Source organism: Excalfactoria chinensis, chromosome 12 (assembly GCF_039878825.1).
Source record: "Excalfactoria chinensis isolate bCotChi1 chromosome 12, bCotChi1.hap2, whole genome shotgun sequence".
NCBI lineage: Eukaryota > Metazoa > Chordata > Aves > Galliformes > Phasianidae > Excalfactoria > Excalfactoria chinensis.
The window spans coordinates 12,723,249-12,742,697 of NC_092836.1; the positions used below are offsets into that span (position 1 = coordinate 12,723,249).

Sequence of the window (19,449 nt, forward strand, 5' to 3'; positions counted from 1 at the left end):
AGCCTGCTGCAGATCACAGCCTTTGGTATTCTGTACTGAAGCAGTAATTGCTTATTCATTACCAGCAGTACCTCCAGATTTCTCAGTTTATAGCCACAAACCTGTAGTAGTCTGTGGCCCGCACCTATCAAATCTATAAAAGACAACTGAGGAAAAACTATTTTCAGTAGATTTTCATTCTTTATATAGAACTCTAAATTGCCAACTAGAAAATCCATTGAGTTTCCCAACTTGAAACAGTATTAAACTACCGTGGAGGGGTCATTAATAAGTATGGATGAGCAAGAAGTTTGTGGATAAACTCAAAGGGAAGAATGAGGTCCACAACAAGCAGAAAGAGTCTGTTCTCTTTGAAAGAATATAGGAACATTATCAGGGCCTGCAAGGATGCAACAAGGAAGGCAAAGTCCACCTGGAGTTCAATTTAGCAAAGGAGGTCAAGGACAACAAGAAAGTCTTTTAAAAATTTTTTCAATAGTAAAAGGAAGACTAGGGATGATGTATGTCCACTAAAGAATTAGGGTGTCCTTGTAATGGGACATTGAGAATGTAAAGATTCTAAGCACCCTCTTTGCTTCAATCTTTACTAAGACTACCCCTCAGGAATCCCAGACAAGAGGTAAGGGTCAGGGAATAGAAGACTTCCTCTTGGTCAAGGGGGACCTGATCAGAGAGCATTTAGCCAAAAACACCACACACCAAACCATGGGCTGCATCCATGAGCATTGAGAGAGCTGGCAGAAGCTATTAACAAACCTCTCTCTATCATCCTTGAAAGGTCCTGGAGAACAGCAGAGGTTCTTGAATGCTGGAGGACAGCTTGTGTCACACTAGTGGTGAAAAAGGGCAAGCAGGATGATCTGGGAAACTACAGGCCAGTCAGCCTCACCTCCATACTTGGAAAAGTGATGGAACAACTTTTTATGAATGTCATCACCAAACAATTGGAAGAAAAGCTTATCAGAAACAGTCAGTATGGATTCACTAAGGGGAATATTGCTTGACCAACCTGGTTAGCATTCTATAATGTAATCACCAGGAGGAGAAGTGAGGGGACAGCAATAGATGTTGTGTACCTTGACTTGAGCATGATGCTTGACCATGTCTCCCCATGACATCCTTGTAAGGAAGTTTCGAAAGCATGTAAAAGAGATTATTCTCTGTGCACCTTAGTCTCAAAGCTTGCTGAGGAATAGGGATGGGCAACTCCAGGCAAGTCCTGGTCAAAGTTGGAGAAATTTTCTGTCTGAAGATTTGCAAGCCAGGGCAAAGAGAGAGAGAGAGAGAGACAAATATCAAAGAGTCTCCTCTACCTCCTACAAATTGGAGCAAGACAGCACCTTGGCTTGCATATAACTTCTTCAAAAGGCAAAACACGTATTTTGAAAGTACACAATCCTAAAGCAACGTAGCTACAAAACAATGCATCTTCCTTGTGCTTCACTACATTCTTTAGAAATACGTTTATAGTGAGAAGTGTTGTATGAAGTAAACTGATGCACTCCTGACAACTAAAGAGATTATCACTTCTTTCACCAATAAAAAGTAGCTATTGTACAGAATCCCTTAAGCACAAAGCTTCAAACATCACTTTATACACCTCCTGCACCCTCAGTCCAGAAGTCTGTAATTTTAACTAACATGTAGCAATCGAATTGCCAGAAGGCTATCTACTAACTCAATTGTAATTTCTTTCTTCTGCAGTTGTTTAAAGGCAAGGAAAACAAGACTAGAGTGCTTATAATCCATGTTACATAACCATTCAGTGGATATCCTTTATTCAGTGAACACCCACGAGAGTCAATACCTCAAAATAAGCTGTAAATCTATGCCTTCTTTTTGATTATCACTGGAACTGAACAAGCACATTCAAAGCAATGTAATACAAACAAAACACTTGTTCAAAGAACAGATTAACCTCATTCCACTTATTTATTAAAACAAGGTGCATCGTACCACACTAAAATATACCATCTTTGTGCAATAAGTTATTTTTTCTTCCCCATTAGCCTTTTCAACTTCTTTTCTTCTAATACCTCCTGAAACACCCTTGTTCACAGGGTTGGACAAAAGGGACAAGATATATCCCTACACTAAGTCTCTGTATAGTCATTAATTACAATAGTCAGCACTCTTTTCCTCCTCACTTACTTGAAAAGAGTTTACCTAATCCACGCTTTAGCTGACATGCCAACTTTACTCAAAGTTTCCACCAAAAATATATGCATATATAAACTTCACTAATCCTGCCTCACCTATACCTGAAATTAGTCTCCTATCCTATACTTAATGCTGTATTCTTATTTCACACAAAATGAAACGTTATCTTTCATTTCATTTGCTAGGTCCCTATGCAGAATTCCATTTGTGATTCCATGATTTGTGCTGACTAATAAGCAGAGGTACATGCGGCATCACACAGTGCCTCAGCCTTGGCACTTATTGAATTAAACTGAATGCTACAGTCCTGTATATGAGCTTTCATAATTACTTTTTTCAACAGCAACTTATTCAGGACTAACATGTATGCAATATTTAGATCAATTACAATTCTGCTGCTATTGAGTTTCTGAAAATACCATCCTTTTACATGCATCAGGATCCTGCTAAAAGCACCTTCTGTGGCACCACTCACACCAATTGGGCAGTCTGTATAAGCAGTGTATGATCACAATATTTGTGATCACTCAGTGCATCCTGCTTTCTTTTGCTGAATGGAATGCTGCCTGCCTTGGCTTCATTCACAGATCATCTGTTCAAGGAAGACACTGAACTGCCCACCAAAGCTTGGGGTTCTTGTGCTACCAATACAACCCAAAGATTAACATTAACATTTTTAGATACACATGATACACCACACGGAAGCTTGCTCTATCTTCTGAGACATCTAATATTAACTCCCCCAAATTTCCTTTCCTACTGCTGTTTACCTAAATGTCACTGCTTTTGCTGTATCACTATGGGAACAGCAGTGGTTCCTTCTGTTCCTATATTGCCACCACCAATAGCTTTCTCTTCACCAAATTCTGCTGCCAAAACATTCTAAGTTCAACCTGAAATACAGCCTCTAAGAACAAAACTGATGTCAAGTTTCTGGTGTTCACCAGCAAGTCAGCCAAGTCATTTCCAATTAAGAAGAAAATAAGGATTGCTTTTAAGAAAACTCCCAAGATCTCATTTTAGCATTTATACAAATCGCCATATCTGAACATTTCACAGCCTCAGACGTGCTCTTCTTTTAGATGCCCTTTCAGAGTAGAAAGAAACTTCTAAGCAGGAAACTAAAACACTAAAGATACAAATAGCCTGTTAAAGGGAGCAAACTATAAAAAAAATAAATTAATTTTAAAACAAAAAGTAAACTCCTGAATTTCTTACCCCCTTCTCTTTCTCTCTATTCAGGCTCCAAAACATTTTATTTCTTTAGCCAGAATAATTCAGTATTCCCGTTAGAGATAAGCAGCTCTGTTAGCATGAAAATTAATGGAGTCTTGTCCTACTGCCTGGCGTTGGCTGATTAGCTGTGGTGTGACACATGTCCTCCTGCCTTTGGGAATAGAGGGAACACTGATTCCTCTCCTGCTATTAACAATAAAAAAAAAAAAAAAGGGGGGGGGGAGGACTGAGAAAACTTTGATACCCACATTTCTGCTGTATTTGAAAACACATTCCCTCTGATGTTTCAAAGAGCTCTGTTATATGTTGTCCATCTAACATGGGACTTCAAGAGATTGGGTTTTCTTTTTTCCCCTCTTCTTGGCTTTTTATCCTTAACAGAAAGATCCTTTGAGGTCAGCCTTAGCTACACCACAACTTAGATCTGACTACCTTTCACCCACAGGAACACCCTCACAGCTATATGATGCTTAGGGAAAACACAGCTGTGAGGAGCAGCTGATAGACTCTACCATAGAGTACAACGGCCTCAAAACACAGCTGACAGACGGGCTGCGGGTGCTCAGCCTACCTATGCTCAGTCTGTATCAGCTACGGGACTGTTACACTTGCAAAGCATCCACTGAGATTCAGAGTTCAGGGAAATGTCTTCTTATTTTATTAGGAATACAGAGGGCAGGCATTTCACATCTTAAGATGGAGTAATGCAAAAAAATCCATGGCACTGCAATCAAAACCAAATCGCAAGCCACTAAAATAGCATGGCCTCTGCTCTAGGGCATTTCAATTCAATTTGACACTGTCTCCTTATAATTAAAACAAAATCTGAACATTTTCAAATATCATTCAACTCATCTCTCAGGCATAGAGAAACTCTTTTACAAGAGACAAAGCTTTGCTGCACTGGGCACATCCATCACAGAGACTTTGCATCTCAGAGCACCCATCTTTTCTCTAGCAGTTCCTCAGAACACAAACTGCAGTAACATCATTTTATACTTTTAGATACAAGGTACTTTTTACTGTTTTTTTTCCTTTTATTTCTTCTGAAGTCAGTGGCATCAAGAGATTGAGACCTTACTTAAAAGCACTATATGGGACATAAATAATTCCATAGGCTGTTTTCTTTCAGCTTCTCCCTTTGGTATGGCAAGAAATAAATTGAAAGAAAAGCTATCTGAATTCACAACTACTACATCATGGGATGATGGTAAGTACATAATTATTTCAATATCAAACCACAGTGAAGAACTTAACATGCCACATTTAATCCATTTGTGTTTTAAAAGACTCAATCGATATTTGGAGAAAAAGTTTTAAGTTGTGGCATCCTAATAAATCCATCAGAGTGAAAAACGCAGTAGCAAAACTCTGATAAACATAATACAGCTTCGGGGTATTTGCTACTCACTGCCTAGGAAGGATTGCATTTCCCTGATTAGCTGAGCAGCAGAAGATGCAACCTCGCTGGAGGCTGCTGCACTGCTGGAGAGCAGCTCCAGCCACAGCAGGCCAATCCAGAAGAAGTACAAATACTGAACTACTGAACCTTATTAATGAACGCTTATTTTTATGTTCTTACTGGTCCCCACATCATATAAGCAAACATATAAGCATAACTGGCCCTGTCTGCTCCTTTGTAGCACTTGATCTGCAAAATTTTTACTGAAGCACAAAATGATGTTTCAGCATCATATATTTAGGCTGTAAAGCAGAACCTGTTTTACATCACGTATGAAGAGTGTATAACTAAAACAACTTGTCAGGTGAACCTTTGGGCTGAACTTCTGTCCTTTGTTAAGAGGAAAATTTGTCTTAGAAAATATGCAATAAAAAGGGTGGAAAGATTTAATGCTCATATTCTTCAAGTTTTTTGTCGAACATCAACCCTTCCAGAACACCACCCAAAAATATTATGTGTTATTTACCAAACAAAAATATCAGGATTCAGACCTTTGATGACTTTGTCAAAATGTACAACCCTACAAGACTGTAGAATTGTAAGCAGTTCTCTAATCATGTGAATAGCAACCACGATGAAAACAGGGAATTGGAACCAAGCTGAACACTGGCTGGCACGCATCAGCAGTGAAAAGAATATGGCATAATACCTTTTAGCCTTAAGAGAAACAAAGCTGTCTGTAAGGGTGGCTAATATAAAGATGTTAACAAAGATGATGGTAAATATTCAAAGGTTATTTGCAAAGGAAAACTCACCAAGGTCAATGCCTGGGCTGGAAAAGCTGAGGCAGTCTTCACTGGGGAGTAATCTCCAAGAGATGCTGCCTCAGTGGGGGGTCAGCCCTTAAATGAGGTCTTAGAGGAGGTGGAGTCGAGCTCCATCCCTTCCAGGAGCACAGCTACATTACTCTCACCTGTGCTCCCGCAGCTGACCCAACACTTGCCTCAGCTGATTAATCAGAGGTTCAGGCTGTGATTACCGATTTCCCATACAGTGTCTCATGGCTATGTAAACAAATCTTGCAAAGAATTCAGTCTGTTTAATCTGCTCATCATTTCAAAGTTTTATATTGATTTCACTGGAAATGTTATTTTCATTGTTAAGCTTAGAGCATCTGTCTCAAGTCTTTAAATAAAGTTTGGCTTCAAATGCCAAAAGCAAGGACCAAGATTTCTGATAAGAATCAAAGCATTCTTCAAGGAGAACGGAACTCCAAAAGTACTTTTCCTCATGAAAATAAGTGCTAAAAAACATGAATATTAAGCTTCAAAATCAGTGCTACCAAATCAGTTTTACACAAGTGAGGATAAGATCATGATTTCAACATTTGCTGAAAGGAAGACAGAGAAGGAATTTCAGTTGTAATTCATTAAATTAGTATTTTATTGCAAAGAATCACATAATAACCAAAAAAAGACAAGCACTGAAAAGCAAACGCACCCTAATTAACATTCTCCTACTATCTCTGTAATTCACTTAACCTTGTTTCATGGTCCTGTCCCTCCAGATGGCCCAGCAGAAGCAAAAGGTTTTGGTGCTTAACAGCATCGAATGGTAAATCAAATCACACACCAATTAACCATCACTGAAATAGTTCGTTATTAAACCTCAGCAGATCAGCACATTCATTTTAGTTGATCTTAAAAAGATAGATGAGTCTTTTGAAGCAAGCACAGACTGGGTTCCAAATGCACCCAGAGCTCCTCCATTTCTGCTCAAATGAAACAAGCAAACGTGTCTATGACCAACACTTCCAACGTGGATCTAAACTGTCATACTTCAAGACACAGCGCTCATCACACAGACAAAAATACAGAAACAGAGTGGTTTGGGTTGCAAGGGACCTTTGAGATCATCTAGTCCATCCCCTCGCTAGAGGCAGGGACTCCTCCCACTAGATCCTGTTGCTCACAGGCTGTCCTGCATGGGAAGGTCTAGGTGCATGACATGATTCTGTTGAGAAGTTGTTTAGCTTAACACCTCTGTATGTCAACAGTTTGTACACAAAGACCCAACTTCTCCCACTCATCTTAAGCTCTTGAAACTTGATTGACTGCGGTTTTAATATAAGATTCAACTGCTTTCCCACTGACCGTTCAGCTGTTACAGTGAGCGAGAATATGGTATATGTGGAAGGGCAGGATGTTACAGAGAGCAGCCTAGACTACAAAATTTTACATAAACACCTTTATTAAGCAGACGGAGAAGAGAAGAGAAGAGAAGAGAAGAGAAGAGAAGAGAAGAGAAGAGAAGAGAAGAGAAGAGAAGAGAAGAGAAGAGAAGAGAAGACATTTGCCAGCACAATTAAACTAACAAATCCACCTTCTAAAAACGTGGCGCTATTCGGTTTGAGAGACTGACTTTAGGCTGTATTAGAAAAAAGGGCCCTTCCAGTCCTTTCTGGTATATGCTGCATCTCCTTAGGCATTTTGCCAGCAAAGCACTACCAGCAAATCTTTTTAAGGAGAGACAAGCCCTTAGTAGGAATTCCCCATAGGAACAAGCATGCAACTTTGAAAGTGGAAAAAACATTTTCTTTCAAACAGCAATGATTAAGTACATCTTGTTATGGGGCCTCCTGGTCTGGATAACTGAACAGCTATCTCCTACACTTTAAGATGGGAAATTATTTTTCCAGTGTCATTAACTAATACTTGTAAGACTCATTTTAATCTGAAGTAGCCCAGGTCTTCAGCTATACTGGGGCACACAAGAATACAAGAGTAATAAGGGCAAGTCTGTGTTATTCCCAAACCACCACAGACCCGAACAGCCCTTCTAGCAGTTGGAAATCTCCAATTCAGTCTTGCTCACATCTTTCTTCCTGGAATGCCCCTTTTCCTAACCCAGAGGAAGAAGCAAAACTTCTCTTTCATTCACCACTAGAGATGGACTTGATGTAAAGCAATTCTCCTTATGATAAAATAAAAATAAATCAAGAACCAGATCTACTGGCATAGTAGAGAGACACAGAGTAGCGTAGGCCTAAGAGCTGGCTGCAGGATAAAATGGATGTGATACACTAGCAACCCAGAACTCTCATTTGATTTTGAAGAGGTGTGCACTACAACACAAAAGAAAAGGTTTCCTCTAACTATGATCAGCACTAATAAAAGTCAAACCGTTCCATAACAATTAGCAAGCGCATAATATTGGATATTCAGGGCTGGCAGAAAGAAAAACGTCAAATATGAAGGTAGGGCTGAGTAAAACATGTCAAGTTTAAATAATCCACTTGTAGAAGGGTGATCAATTAAGGAATTCTTGCAGCTGTCTGAAGGTTATTTGCTGAAGCCCAATGCCCCACCTAGTAACCAGCAAACAGCTACACTGCTGATTTTTAGCAAAATAAGTCAGGTTGCTACTGTTGTTCAACAAACAAAAAACATAGATGTCAGGGTAATCAGTGCACAGAAGAAGAAGAGACTCAGGCTCCAAAGCACCTTCATCTGGAAAAGTAAACATGGCAAATACAGCATGTATAACTACAATCCCATTTAAAATACACCACAGAACATTTAGCAATGCAATTAATTCCAAGATATTAAATGTTGTTAAAACCCACGGCATTCTACGAAATACATTTTCAGATAAGCTACGTATGGCATAGCCAAGTGTAAGGTAAAATCTTTTCAATGGGTGGATTACTCAGTCATGTGGCCATAGGACTGAATGAGTCATGGGATTGCTAATGAGATAAGGATAGGAAGCCCGACACCTTAAGTCAGGAGTTCAAGTGGGTGAGTTCTCTGCTGCTGTGACCTAGATTGAAGGCACAGCTAACAGTTCAGGGGCAACACCTAAATCTACTTAAAGAGAACATCTTTGCCTGAAAGAAAACACGGACAGTACTTTCCTGTAGCAGTATCCCTTGCTATGGCTTTCCCAATCCCAGCTGTCTGGGAAAACCTGAAATAAATGAGGTATCCAGCCAAGTTTTGTAGGCACAGCTGGGAGACCTCACCCTTCAAGAGAGTTCCCTACTGACAATCATAGTCAGAAGCAAAGCTGAAGAATCCTGTTATTGCGGGCATAGAGTCTGTGATTTTCAGCAGACTCGAGAGCTTTGTGCTTGTGACTTTGCACTTGCCAATTTGCTGTAATTAATGCAAATCCCCCCCCCAAGTGCAGGCTCTCAGCCTCTTACTCAGAACAACCTCACCAGTGAAAACCTGTAGAGCCTGGCCACAAGAGATGCAATACACCCAAAGCATGCTCAACTCAAATTTCAGGGGTCAAGTCTTCAGAGATTCAGCATGGATGCCTTCTGATTGTTCATGCCTAGTTATTAACAGAAGAAAAACTAAAAATGTTTTGATCACAACAGAAATGCAGACCGATATTATACCAGTGTGCCTGCATGCTGTAAAAAAGCCCAGAGCTAGACAAACCAGTGGGAAAGCAAGTAGGAGGCAAAGCACGAGGAAGGAAGTGAGAACAGAACATGGTATGGCAGGATGATACAAGAAAGAAAAATTGAGGTGGGACAATGAAATAGAATAAAGCATGGTGCAGGAAAGGCCCAACAGAAAAGTAAACATAGAGGGAAGCCAGAGGCCAAAGTAAAAGATAAGAAAAAGAAATGAGTGGGAAGTTAATGAAGACAAAAGACATGAGGGAAAAATAACGCCACACGGATGTGGATAAAAAGCAGAAAAGACAGAAATAGGAGAAATATATATACAGGAAATTCATCGTCTGTCCAAAAACAGCTTCTTATCAAACCCAAACAGGAGACACTGCTAAAAGAGCTGAATCAAGCACCAAAAGTTCAGATCACCTGAAACTTCTGAAAGCAGATGAAAAAAAATAAAGTAAAACCTGAATGAAGAGGTGAGCTTATGAGAACTTCAGCAGGGATTGTACTGACCCTGTTCTCTTGATGCAGGAGAAAAAAAGATCTGCTTTCAGAAGAACTCTGCTCGCTTGTAAAGATACCAACTGATTACGGACTAAACAATTAAGTAGAATTTGGAATCTAGCTGAATAGCTTTCAAAGTTCATCAGGCTGTACTGTGCTCTGCGCAGAACAGACAGCTTGACAGAAGTGCTCCACTCAAGGAAGAGGAGATCCCTTCCTCCCACCGCTACGAGCACAGACCAAAAACATATCAAGGCCTTTTCTTGATAAACTTTCCCGCAGAACACAGGACTGTGACAGTGGTTAGTGGCCAAGCTCAGTCCATTCAGAATTTGACTCTGCACTCCTGATTTGCTTGGAGTGCACTGTTTTGTACCATCCAGTACAGAATATACCATTCTGAAGTGCTGACTGTGAGTTTACTGTGCAAGAAAAAAAGTTGTAGCACACCTTGTACTCCCACACAACAGCAAAAAGGAAGAACAAGTTTCATTTCTTTTTCACACTTATCCATGCTCCACTGCCTTCTGCCCTCATGTACCACTGCTCCCCTTTCCCCTGGCTTAACACAGACTACACATACTTTAACTTTTGTTCACCCCTAAGTATAAAAATGAAGTATGAATGCGTCCGAGGTTCTGGGATTTTATTGCAAATTTAGAAGCACACGAACCACTTCAGCAGGCTCAAAGATCCACAACTCAGGGTGTTCAAGCCCCTTTCTACTTAAAAGGGACAGGGATCTCTTACTAAAAAAGCACAACGTATTTTTGTTCAGACCAACCTGTCCACCCATCCATGTTAATAAAAACATCAAAGACAGAAACGTCCATTCCTTTCTAAGCACGCTGTAGAATTAGGTCAAACACCGGCCTAACAAAACAAATGCTGAAAAACATTTATTTCAAAATTATTAGCTTCTGACATAAGTAGCTGTTTTGCCCTTTTCACGTAATGCTTTATGAAAGCAGTTATTAGCAGATCTCTTGGTGGACTGACAGCTATGGAGACTTGTGCCCTGAATTCCTCACAGAGGGTAAAATGAAGAAATAGAGACTATTGGCTGGCAAGATAAACAGCTGCACGATGAGTACTTCACACTGACCTGAATTATTCTGCCTTTCACCAGCACTTTTATTGTTTGTATTTGCTTAATCTTGATAAACAAAATGTCTATAAAATGGGTCATATGACTAGAATAATGACTTTTAGGAAAATAAAAATGCTCACATGCACAATATGCACATACATCTTCATAAACAGAAAGCCTCGTATCAAGCAAAAATTCCCTTCCAAAGCAATCCAAAATTACCTGCTTAATGATCTGGCACCCTTTCCTGCCACACCAGAAAACAAATCACAGGCTTTCAGAACTCCCAGGACCACAAAGCTCTGCTAACTATTTCAAAATGCTGTTTAGAATAAACGAAACCATGATAATGGATTTCAGATCACCCTTGTGCGTAACAGTACCTGTAAGACTTAGAGACCAGCAACTAAAACATTTTTGAGTACAACACTGCTATCCTGTTTTCAGCTGAAGAAATACAGCTCCACAAATGAAGTACCCATTGTGTTATCATCCCTTTTCAAAACAACTTATAACAGATGTAAGTACTTCTAGAATTCATGTTGATATTCTTACCACTTTGCTGTAAAGTTTTCCACACTTCTCTTTCAATAAAAGCTAAAATAACAGCTAAAAACCCAGACAGCCAAACAGCAGCATTAAAAATTGAGAATAGATTAGACAAGTAAATTAGGAAAAGCAGTAGAACTGCACAGGGATTGAAACAGACATCTCAGCAACAACAGGAATTCAAATACAAGTTCATACACCACACAAATACATACACACACACAGTACAACATTACAGTACATTCTCTTTCAAAGAATTTCACCACTGAAAACATAATCTTAAGATATGGCATTTGAGAGTACATATTGAAACTGAAAATAAAGCAATCCCACATTCCAACTTGCATTTTATTTGAGTACCACTGTAAACCAATTTGTTTTTTTTTACTAAAATTATTACACTTAATACAGTCTTAAACGCAAGCAACTAATCTTGACCGCCAAGATAAAACTTCAAGACCAATATAAAACAAAAACTCAGAAGTACTCACCAAATTATGATTAGTTGAATTAGAATCATCTTCTGGGAATGGGATGTAAACAGCTAAGGCCACACAATTGGCAAAAATAGACAGTAATATAAATATGTCAAATGGTCTGGAAAATCCAGTTAAGGAATTAATGGATTCGGAGTATCTACAAACTTTTAAGCCTTGCTCTCCTTTCTGTTTCAACCCTCACAAACAGTTCTTCTTTTAAGGCAATCTTTAGACTATTAAGTGAGACAAACATCAAATCACCATTGGTTATATCACCATACCACATCATCTTCCATCACAACAATGTCTCAATGTCCCCTTCTCTTTACAAAAGCAAGAAAACTATTACTCTTGCTGCCAGAGAACTCTTCATGTTTCTGACAGTGGAATTCCTTAACAGTTTTGCTTTGGCCAGAGCAGATCAAAGTTTGAGTAAGTAGAATGGCTAACAGCAAACCACTCTTGGCTTGGCAGCCATACAGGCTCGATGCCTCTCAGGCTTTTGCACAAGTGGCATGAAGTACAGCTGCGGTTTTAACACCACGTCTGGATAATAGTAGTAGAACCCTGGAAATACATTTCTTTTGGATGAAAAAATGGTTGTTTCCTCAAATTCATACATTCATACTCAGGAATTTACTCAGGAATTTCACCCTCATAACTCAAAAAGATGGAATTACACAGATGAGGCCACTTGTAGAATTTCAAAAAGGAATTCTTTGAACCTTAGCTATGATTTTTGCCATTTTTTCCTGTTATCTTCTTGGTCTACACCATAAAATTCCCATAAAAGACTGAGGGCAGAGAACCAAATACAATCCTACTTCCTTCCAAAGAATATTCTTCTCAGTTTACAATGTACTTTTTTCTGAAGAAAACACCCATTGAGCCCACATACCCAGTAAGTACTTTTAAATTTTGTTTGTTGGCAACACAAAGTTTGTCACCTCCAGGATTGTTTTTATGTCCATAAAGGCCTAAAAATGCCAACAACCACTATACTGTATATATATAAAAAAATAGAGTGCCCATCTTAATACAAAGCATTCTCCAGACTGAAATGAATAAACCACATCAGTGCAAGAGTTCCAAGCTTGTTTTATGATATAGTGCTACTGGGACCAACTCAGCCCTGAGTTATTCCACTTCAGATTCATAGCAATTTAATTTAACTGACCTTAGCCAAGGAGAGGCCAATTTACTGAAATTAGTTGGACTTCTACCAGTTTAAAATGAAAGTAGAATCTGTTTCACTATCTTTAATTACGTTCAAAGAACTGAAAAAATAAAACAAGCCCTATAAATGAGGAACATTTCATACTGCCAGGATGGGTGTTCTGTTTAAAGTAAGAAAATGAGCTTTACTTTGGTAAATGTACTCTCTTGAACAGCTATTTCCTGCTACAGGAATGTTGCCATGGCTAACAGGCAAACATTTTTCTCCTTGTACCTCAACAAACCTTTATCTTCTATTTCAAACTTCTTTCTTGAGAATTAAACAATATATCATAATTTCTTCCAAAGAAATCCGCAGACTTTCAAATCACAACTGCTGAGACAAAGATAAAGCAACCCTTCCCAGCATGCACATTACCCCAAGGAGAAGCCGGTGCGTCTGGTCTCCTATCTACAACCTTACATGCTTTCAAATATTTGATGACAGACTTGTTGTAAAAGTTCAAAAGACGAACACAGTTCAAGCACCTGTATGAATCCTTAGCTTAGCTAAGGAAACCTCGCTTGTAGCAGTTGGAAAACAGAAGTTTTCAAATGATTTCTACATCTGGCCCATTTGCCCTAATAGTAATACGTCTGAGCACAAGATGGAAGATAAGAGTTTGATATCTTAGGTCATCTCCAAGTAAGCACTGCTAGATGCACTCTTAAGCATTCAGCCTTATTTGGAAGGGTAGTGAACAGAATATGGAGATTTGATAGAACATAATGCAGGCTTATAAATTCAGAAAGTTAAATTCTGAATGTGTTCCCTTTCTCCCCTAGGAAAAAAAAAAAAGCTATGAGCTCTTCTCTGGTTTGAGTTACTTATTTCAGTGAAACAACATCCTGTGTTATTATGACATTCATCAAGAGCCATTTACACAAAACTAGCTACTACTAATGTTAATGAGAGCTACGCACACACACACATGCAAGTGAAGTACAGTTAGCTATGATGCTATCAGAGAAATTGCAAGGTAGTCTTGATACACCTAAAAAACTCAAGAAACAGACGAACTGAAACTGCATCAAAGGATACTTCCATTCTACTAGACTAATGCAGGCTCTTCGTATTGGGTTGTTGAGGGATAAACAGAAAAGGGCACGGGGTGGCCGACTATTAGATGTGTTACCCTGTTTTTTGCTCTTGGCATATTGCTGGCGTTTTCTTTGGGACAGAGATCCTACAGGCTGGGCTGTGGTGGTATTCATATTTTGGGCAGCCTTTGCTTGTCTAGCAGCATCAATTGCAGCTTGCCAAGACAGAACAGTTTGCTTGGATGGTGCTGAACTGTTGGACTGAGTAGTTGGTCCGTCACCAGGGAGAGGAATTCTGGTGCTACTTGCATAGTTCGCCTCTGTGAGAGAAAAGGAAAAGGAGAAAAAAAAAGAGAGAACTTGTTTATAACATTTTATGCCATAATGTGTCACCGTGTTTTCGATGAAAAGATTATTTTAAGACCTCTTGATGGTGTGATGCCTATATATGTGCATACACTCATGCTCTGCAGTATATATATATACATATATATATGACTGTAGGCAAATAAATGTACGCACACGTAATTGAACATATATACGTATGTATACATGTGATTGAACAGCAGCCAAAAAGGCTCAGGAGTCAGCACTGTAACATCAGGCCCAGTCTAGGTGTCAAGACAAGCGCTTCACCAACGCTTCGCATTTTGAGTCTCCCACTTTACATTTCTTACAGACTCGATGGCAGCTTTTCTGTCACCACATTTACCCAGCGAAGCACACCTCCTCCTAATGACCAACTCTGCTGCTGGTACCTCAGCGTACAGCAGACAAATAGTCATTGACGTGTGTTTTTCAACAGAAAACAACCAATGCTACCTTCCCAAACAAAAAGAGTAAAAGAAATCCTGTAAGCAAGTCGAATCTCACCTTGTTCTGCATTCTCACAGCAGAATGCAGGAATGCCTCCCACAAGTGAAAAACCCATACTGCGTGGTGGTAAATATGTCGATATGGTGGAGTTACATACGTGAACCCAATGCAAAGGAATGCTTCTTTCTGCCTCTTCACGAGGTTTCACTACGTAAATCGTACCTTCTAAACAACGTTTCTGAGCTCTTTTTATTTAGATAGCAGCGAGGAAGGCACAATGCCACCTCCTCACACAGATCTCTGCTCCTGACTAGAGCAGCAGAGCCGACTCCTACATGCACCTGTAGGAAGGAGCAGCTCCTAAGTGAAATTCAAAACTTGAAGACGCCTGGGTGGGCAGAACATGGAGGAATGATGGCACAATCCACGCGCAGGGAATCAGGGCTGGCAAGCGGAACGGATCTGCCCAGGCAGGAGAGGAAGATAACTCCCCAGCGACCGCCGTTCGCCGAAGAAGGGAGCACAGCCCTCCCCTCCCAGACTGGGGGAGCGGAGATAACGGCAGAGACGCGAGAGCCCTGAACATGCGTCGACGTGTGCGAGCCCGAGCCCGGCCCCGCCGCGTGAGGGGCGGCCGCGGGGGCTCTAAGATGGCTCCCGGGGCGGCGGGGTCAGCGCGGGGCCGTGGCCGGCATCGGGTAGTGGGGGGGAGCCGGGCAGTCCCTACCGCCGGGCCTGGGGGAGTGGGGGGGGGGAAGGGGGGGAAGGATGCTCGGGGGCGGAGGTGCCGATGTCAACATTTTGCAAAGGATTTCTGTTCCCCCCCTTTCTTTTTTTTTTTTTTTTTTTTTTTTTTAAATAATTTTCTCAAGAAATTCGACAGCATCTCCCCCGCTTTCCTCCTGCCCCCTGGGATGCCGTGCAACGTGGTTCGGCGCAAACCAGCAGCCGATCGACGCATCTAGCTGTCATCCTCCTCATCAGTGCTGGCGAGCGAAACAAAGCCCGAGCGCCGTGCTCCCCAGGGAACCTCTGCCCCCGGCGGGCACGCAGCTCATACGGGGGAAGCGGGGGGGAGAATCGTTCGAACGCGGCAGGAGAGGACGTGCGGAGCCGGCACGGGACCGGCGCGGCCCCGCGGCGCCCCCTCAGCCGCTCGCCCCCAGCCGCAGCCGCCGGCGCTGCGCCCCCGCACCCCGTTCGGAGCGGCGCGAGCGGAGCCGCGTCCCCCCCGCCCGCCCTCAGCTCCGGCCCCGAGCAGCATCCCGCTTCCCACCCAACCTCACCCCGCGCCCTTCCCTCTCCCGACCCCTTCCCCGAGCCCGGCCGCTCGCCCCCTCCCCGCCCCAAACCCATCCCGGCCCCAACGCTTTCCCTCCCTCCCCTAATCCCCCTCTCCCAAATCCCTCGCAAATCCTCCCCCGCTCCCCCTCCCTCAGCCCCGGGCACACCGCTGCCCTTGCTGCCCGCTCCGCTCCTACCTTCTGGGTGCTGCTCGTGCTGCTGCTGGTGGTGCTGCATGATTCCCACTTTCTCCGGCGAGCGAGAGGAAAAAGAAAATAAAAAAGCCAGGGCCGAGACGGCCCCCGCCGCCCCGAGCCAGGTGCGCGCTGCCCTGCGCTCCGCTACCCGACCCCCATGGTAGCGACTAGCGACGCGCGAGGGGCTGCTCCCGCTCCTCCTCCTCCCGCCGCTGCTGCCGCTGCTTCGCCGCTGCCAAATCCCTCCGAGTTTGGGCCAACATGACACTCACATCCGGGTGACACGGGATCTCTCCATCCCTAGCAACCCGGCTGCCGCTGCCAGCTCGTCGGTCCCCCCCTCCTGCCGCCGCCTGCTACGCGAGCCCCCTCCTCCCGGTGCCGCTCCTCCTCAGCCCCCTCCTGCCGCTGCCGCTCGCCGCCGGCTTAACTCCCTCTTCGCTGCTGCTGCCGCCGCCGCCACCTGCTGCTGCCGCGCTCCAGCGGCCGGGCCGGGCGGGGGCGCGGAGCCGCTCGCTAATCGCCCGGAGCTCCGGCGGCCTCAAATAGAACCGCCGCCGTCTTAACCCCTCCGCCGCCGGCTCGGAGTCCGCCCCTCGGCGCGCCCCCGCACACCGCCGCCCCGCAGCCGCCTGTTCCTGGAGCTCCCGTCGCCTGCACGGCTCTCAGCACGCCCGGGTCAGCACCGAAACGCGGGGCGGTTCGGGGCCGCCCCTCCCACGCCTTGCGGCGAGCGCAGCGCTCACTCTGGATAGCTCCCCGCTCGGTTCTTGTGCCCACGTGCATACGGTGAACGCTCAGTTCCTCAAACCAGCACCTCGACCTGTTGCAATGGCTCCATTCCCATCCTAAGCCAACCCCCAACGCTTTAGAGTTTCGTGAAAGAAAAAATAGAATCATTCAAATAATTGTCTTTCCATTTTTTTTTTCATTCTCAGCACTCCACAGCAGGTGCCAGAACCCTTCATTTGGTTTTATTCTTCCTTCATTGGTCTCAAAGCGGCGATCACGTGCACTGATGCACATGACTGGAGTAGCCATGGGATGCAATGGGAACAGTGAGGGCAGCACCTCCAATCACTGTGATGCTTTTCCCAGTGGCAATATTGCAGCCATCAGGATAAGTACATAATGAAACCAAGTAAGGATTACACGAATTCAAAACAGAATGAACACTTGGGAGTTCCAGGTGGCTTTCTCTGAAATGACGACTTCCTGATTCACTTTTTGAGATTATTTTCAGGATATTCGTTCTGAACAAACCATTGTTAAAACAGCATGTGTGACCCTGTGATAAAGGCACTGTTTTATTAAGAAACCATTCGGCAGAGCTATGAGCCCTCTCTTTCATCACTTTCTTATCCATGTCTCAATCTTATCTTCAAGCTATCCTTCATCCACAATTAACTTACTTAATTAACAATGACAGAGAAGACACAGGGGGGAAAAAAAAGAAAGAAAGAAGACCTCAATACTACTGATATCTTCCAGTCTTATAAGAGGCCCTAGTAGGTCAAAACCATCACTTCTGGTGCCCATCAGAGAGAGAAAATGACCATCTCCAGCCCACTTGTTAGCCTCGGTCTGGGACTCAGTTTTCTCCAACCTTTTAGATGGATTCACCCATCTCCAAAGATCCAGGCTACACAAAGGAGGAATCTCCAACCAAAGATCCTTCCCTGGTGGCAGTCAGCCCTTAAATGAGGTCTAAGAGAGGTGCAGCCAGGCTTCACCCCTCTTGGTCACACACATGATTTGCCTTCGCTTGTGCTCCCAGGGCTGACCAAGTCTCCCTAGGTGCTCAATCAGTGATTCAGACCGTGACTCTACAGTTTCCATACAAAAACATAATAGTCTCTGTTCTTAAGTACCTCCCTTAGACATTCGTGAAAAGCAAGATGACTTCTACTCTTGAGAGTTAGATGTTCAGGTGTCAAAAATGCTTGGTGTATATTCAGCTGCATCCCAATCAATTGGAGCTGCCTAGCCAGCACAGTGGATGCTGGAGGCAGACACCCTGCTTGGCCACTGGGACCCTTACAGATGTAGACTCGGGTCCCTCAATTGTTGTTTTTAAAGAGACTTATGAAGTTCAAGACTGAGACATGTTGGCAAATCCACCAGTATTCAGGCCTGGATCTAAAACAAACAAAGCATCCCAAAGAAAAAGCCTGAAGTCTGCAGAAGTCCATCAAACCCCAGGGTTCTGGCCTTGCCAGTGCCTGGTTTCCAATCCCCTTTCCTTACAAAGGAGAACAGCACTACGTAGCAGAAACTACAAATACTCCCCAAAGACTCGCAATAAAACCACGAGAGCGAGATGCTTTTACACGCTTGGTCTGTATCTGCAGACATGTACTTATGACAGACATAGCAGGTAACTCCCAGATAATCAAATTATCTACTATATTTTCAAAATAATTATTATGAAAATGAAAGTCCTTTTAGTGAGCTTTGAGAAAGTATGTAAGAACACTGATACACTTTAATCACAAAAGTGCTAATTACTGAAACCATTAATTCTCTACACAGCTGTTTGCCCTTCTCCTCTGGAAACTAATATTTGATTATTTTACCAACACTGCTTCACTTTGATGTCACATGGACATTATTTACTCATTCCTGAATGAAATGGTGGAATTACGTTAATGTTTTAGATAGTCTTCAACTGCCATCTGCTCAGTGCGATGCCCTTATCAGTGTATTTCCTGTACAAGTCAAAGAATGGCAGGGCAGGAAGAAAATACATTCTCTATTATCACATATTTGTTGCAGATCTGCCATTCAGTTATTATCATTTGTCCTCTGATAACATTTATTGCTTTCAGGGACTCGTACTCTGTAAGAGAAGCAGATGAGCCAAGAAGCAGCATTTTATGGACATTTTAGGAGCAGAATCCCATTCAGAATTTAGGAGCACACATGGCTAGTCCTACTTAACCAGGACCTCAGCCGATGAGCTGGTGGGCAGTAGCTCACTGCAGGAAGGGACAGATCCAATCAGAATATAATTGCCATAGTGGGAAGAAGTTATATAACAAACACAGAACTGAAAAATA

The 19,449-nt window shown here is 42.7% G+C and overlaps 1 protein-coding gene across 13 annotated transcripts in view; it reads right to left on the minus strand.

The window, feature by feature from the left end:
• Positions 1-17,199, minus strand: part of CACNA1D (calcium voltage-gated channel subunit alpha1 D) — a 143,510-nt gene extending 126,311 nt beyond the window's left edge. For all 13 annotated transcript variants that reach the window (XM_072347672.1, XM_072347667.1, XM_072347665.1 and 10 more), the window contains exons 1-3: positions 16,391-17,199; positions 14,095-14,413; positions 11,850-11,955 (exon numbers count right to left, since the gene is read on the minus strand). In XM_072347672.1, coding sequence (XP_072203773.1) covers positions 11,850-11,955; positions 14,095-14,413; positions 16,391-16,430 — 465 coding nt within the window. In that variant the 5' untranslated portion in view covers positions 16,431-17,199. The remainder of the gene's footprint in view (positions 1-11,849; positions 11,956-14,094; positions 14,414-16,390) is intronic.
• Positions 17,200-19,449: the final 2,250 nt, after the last annotated feature.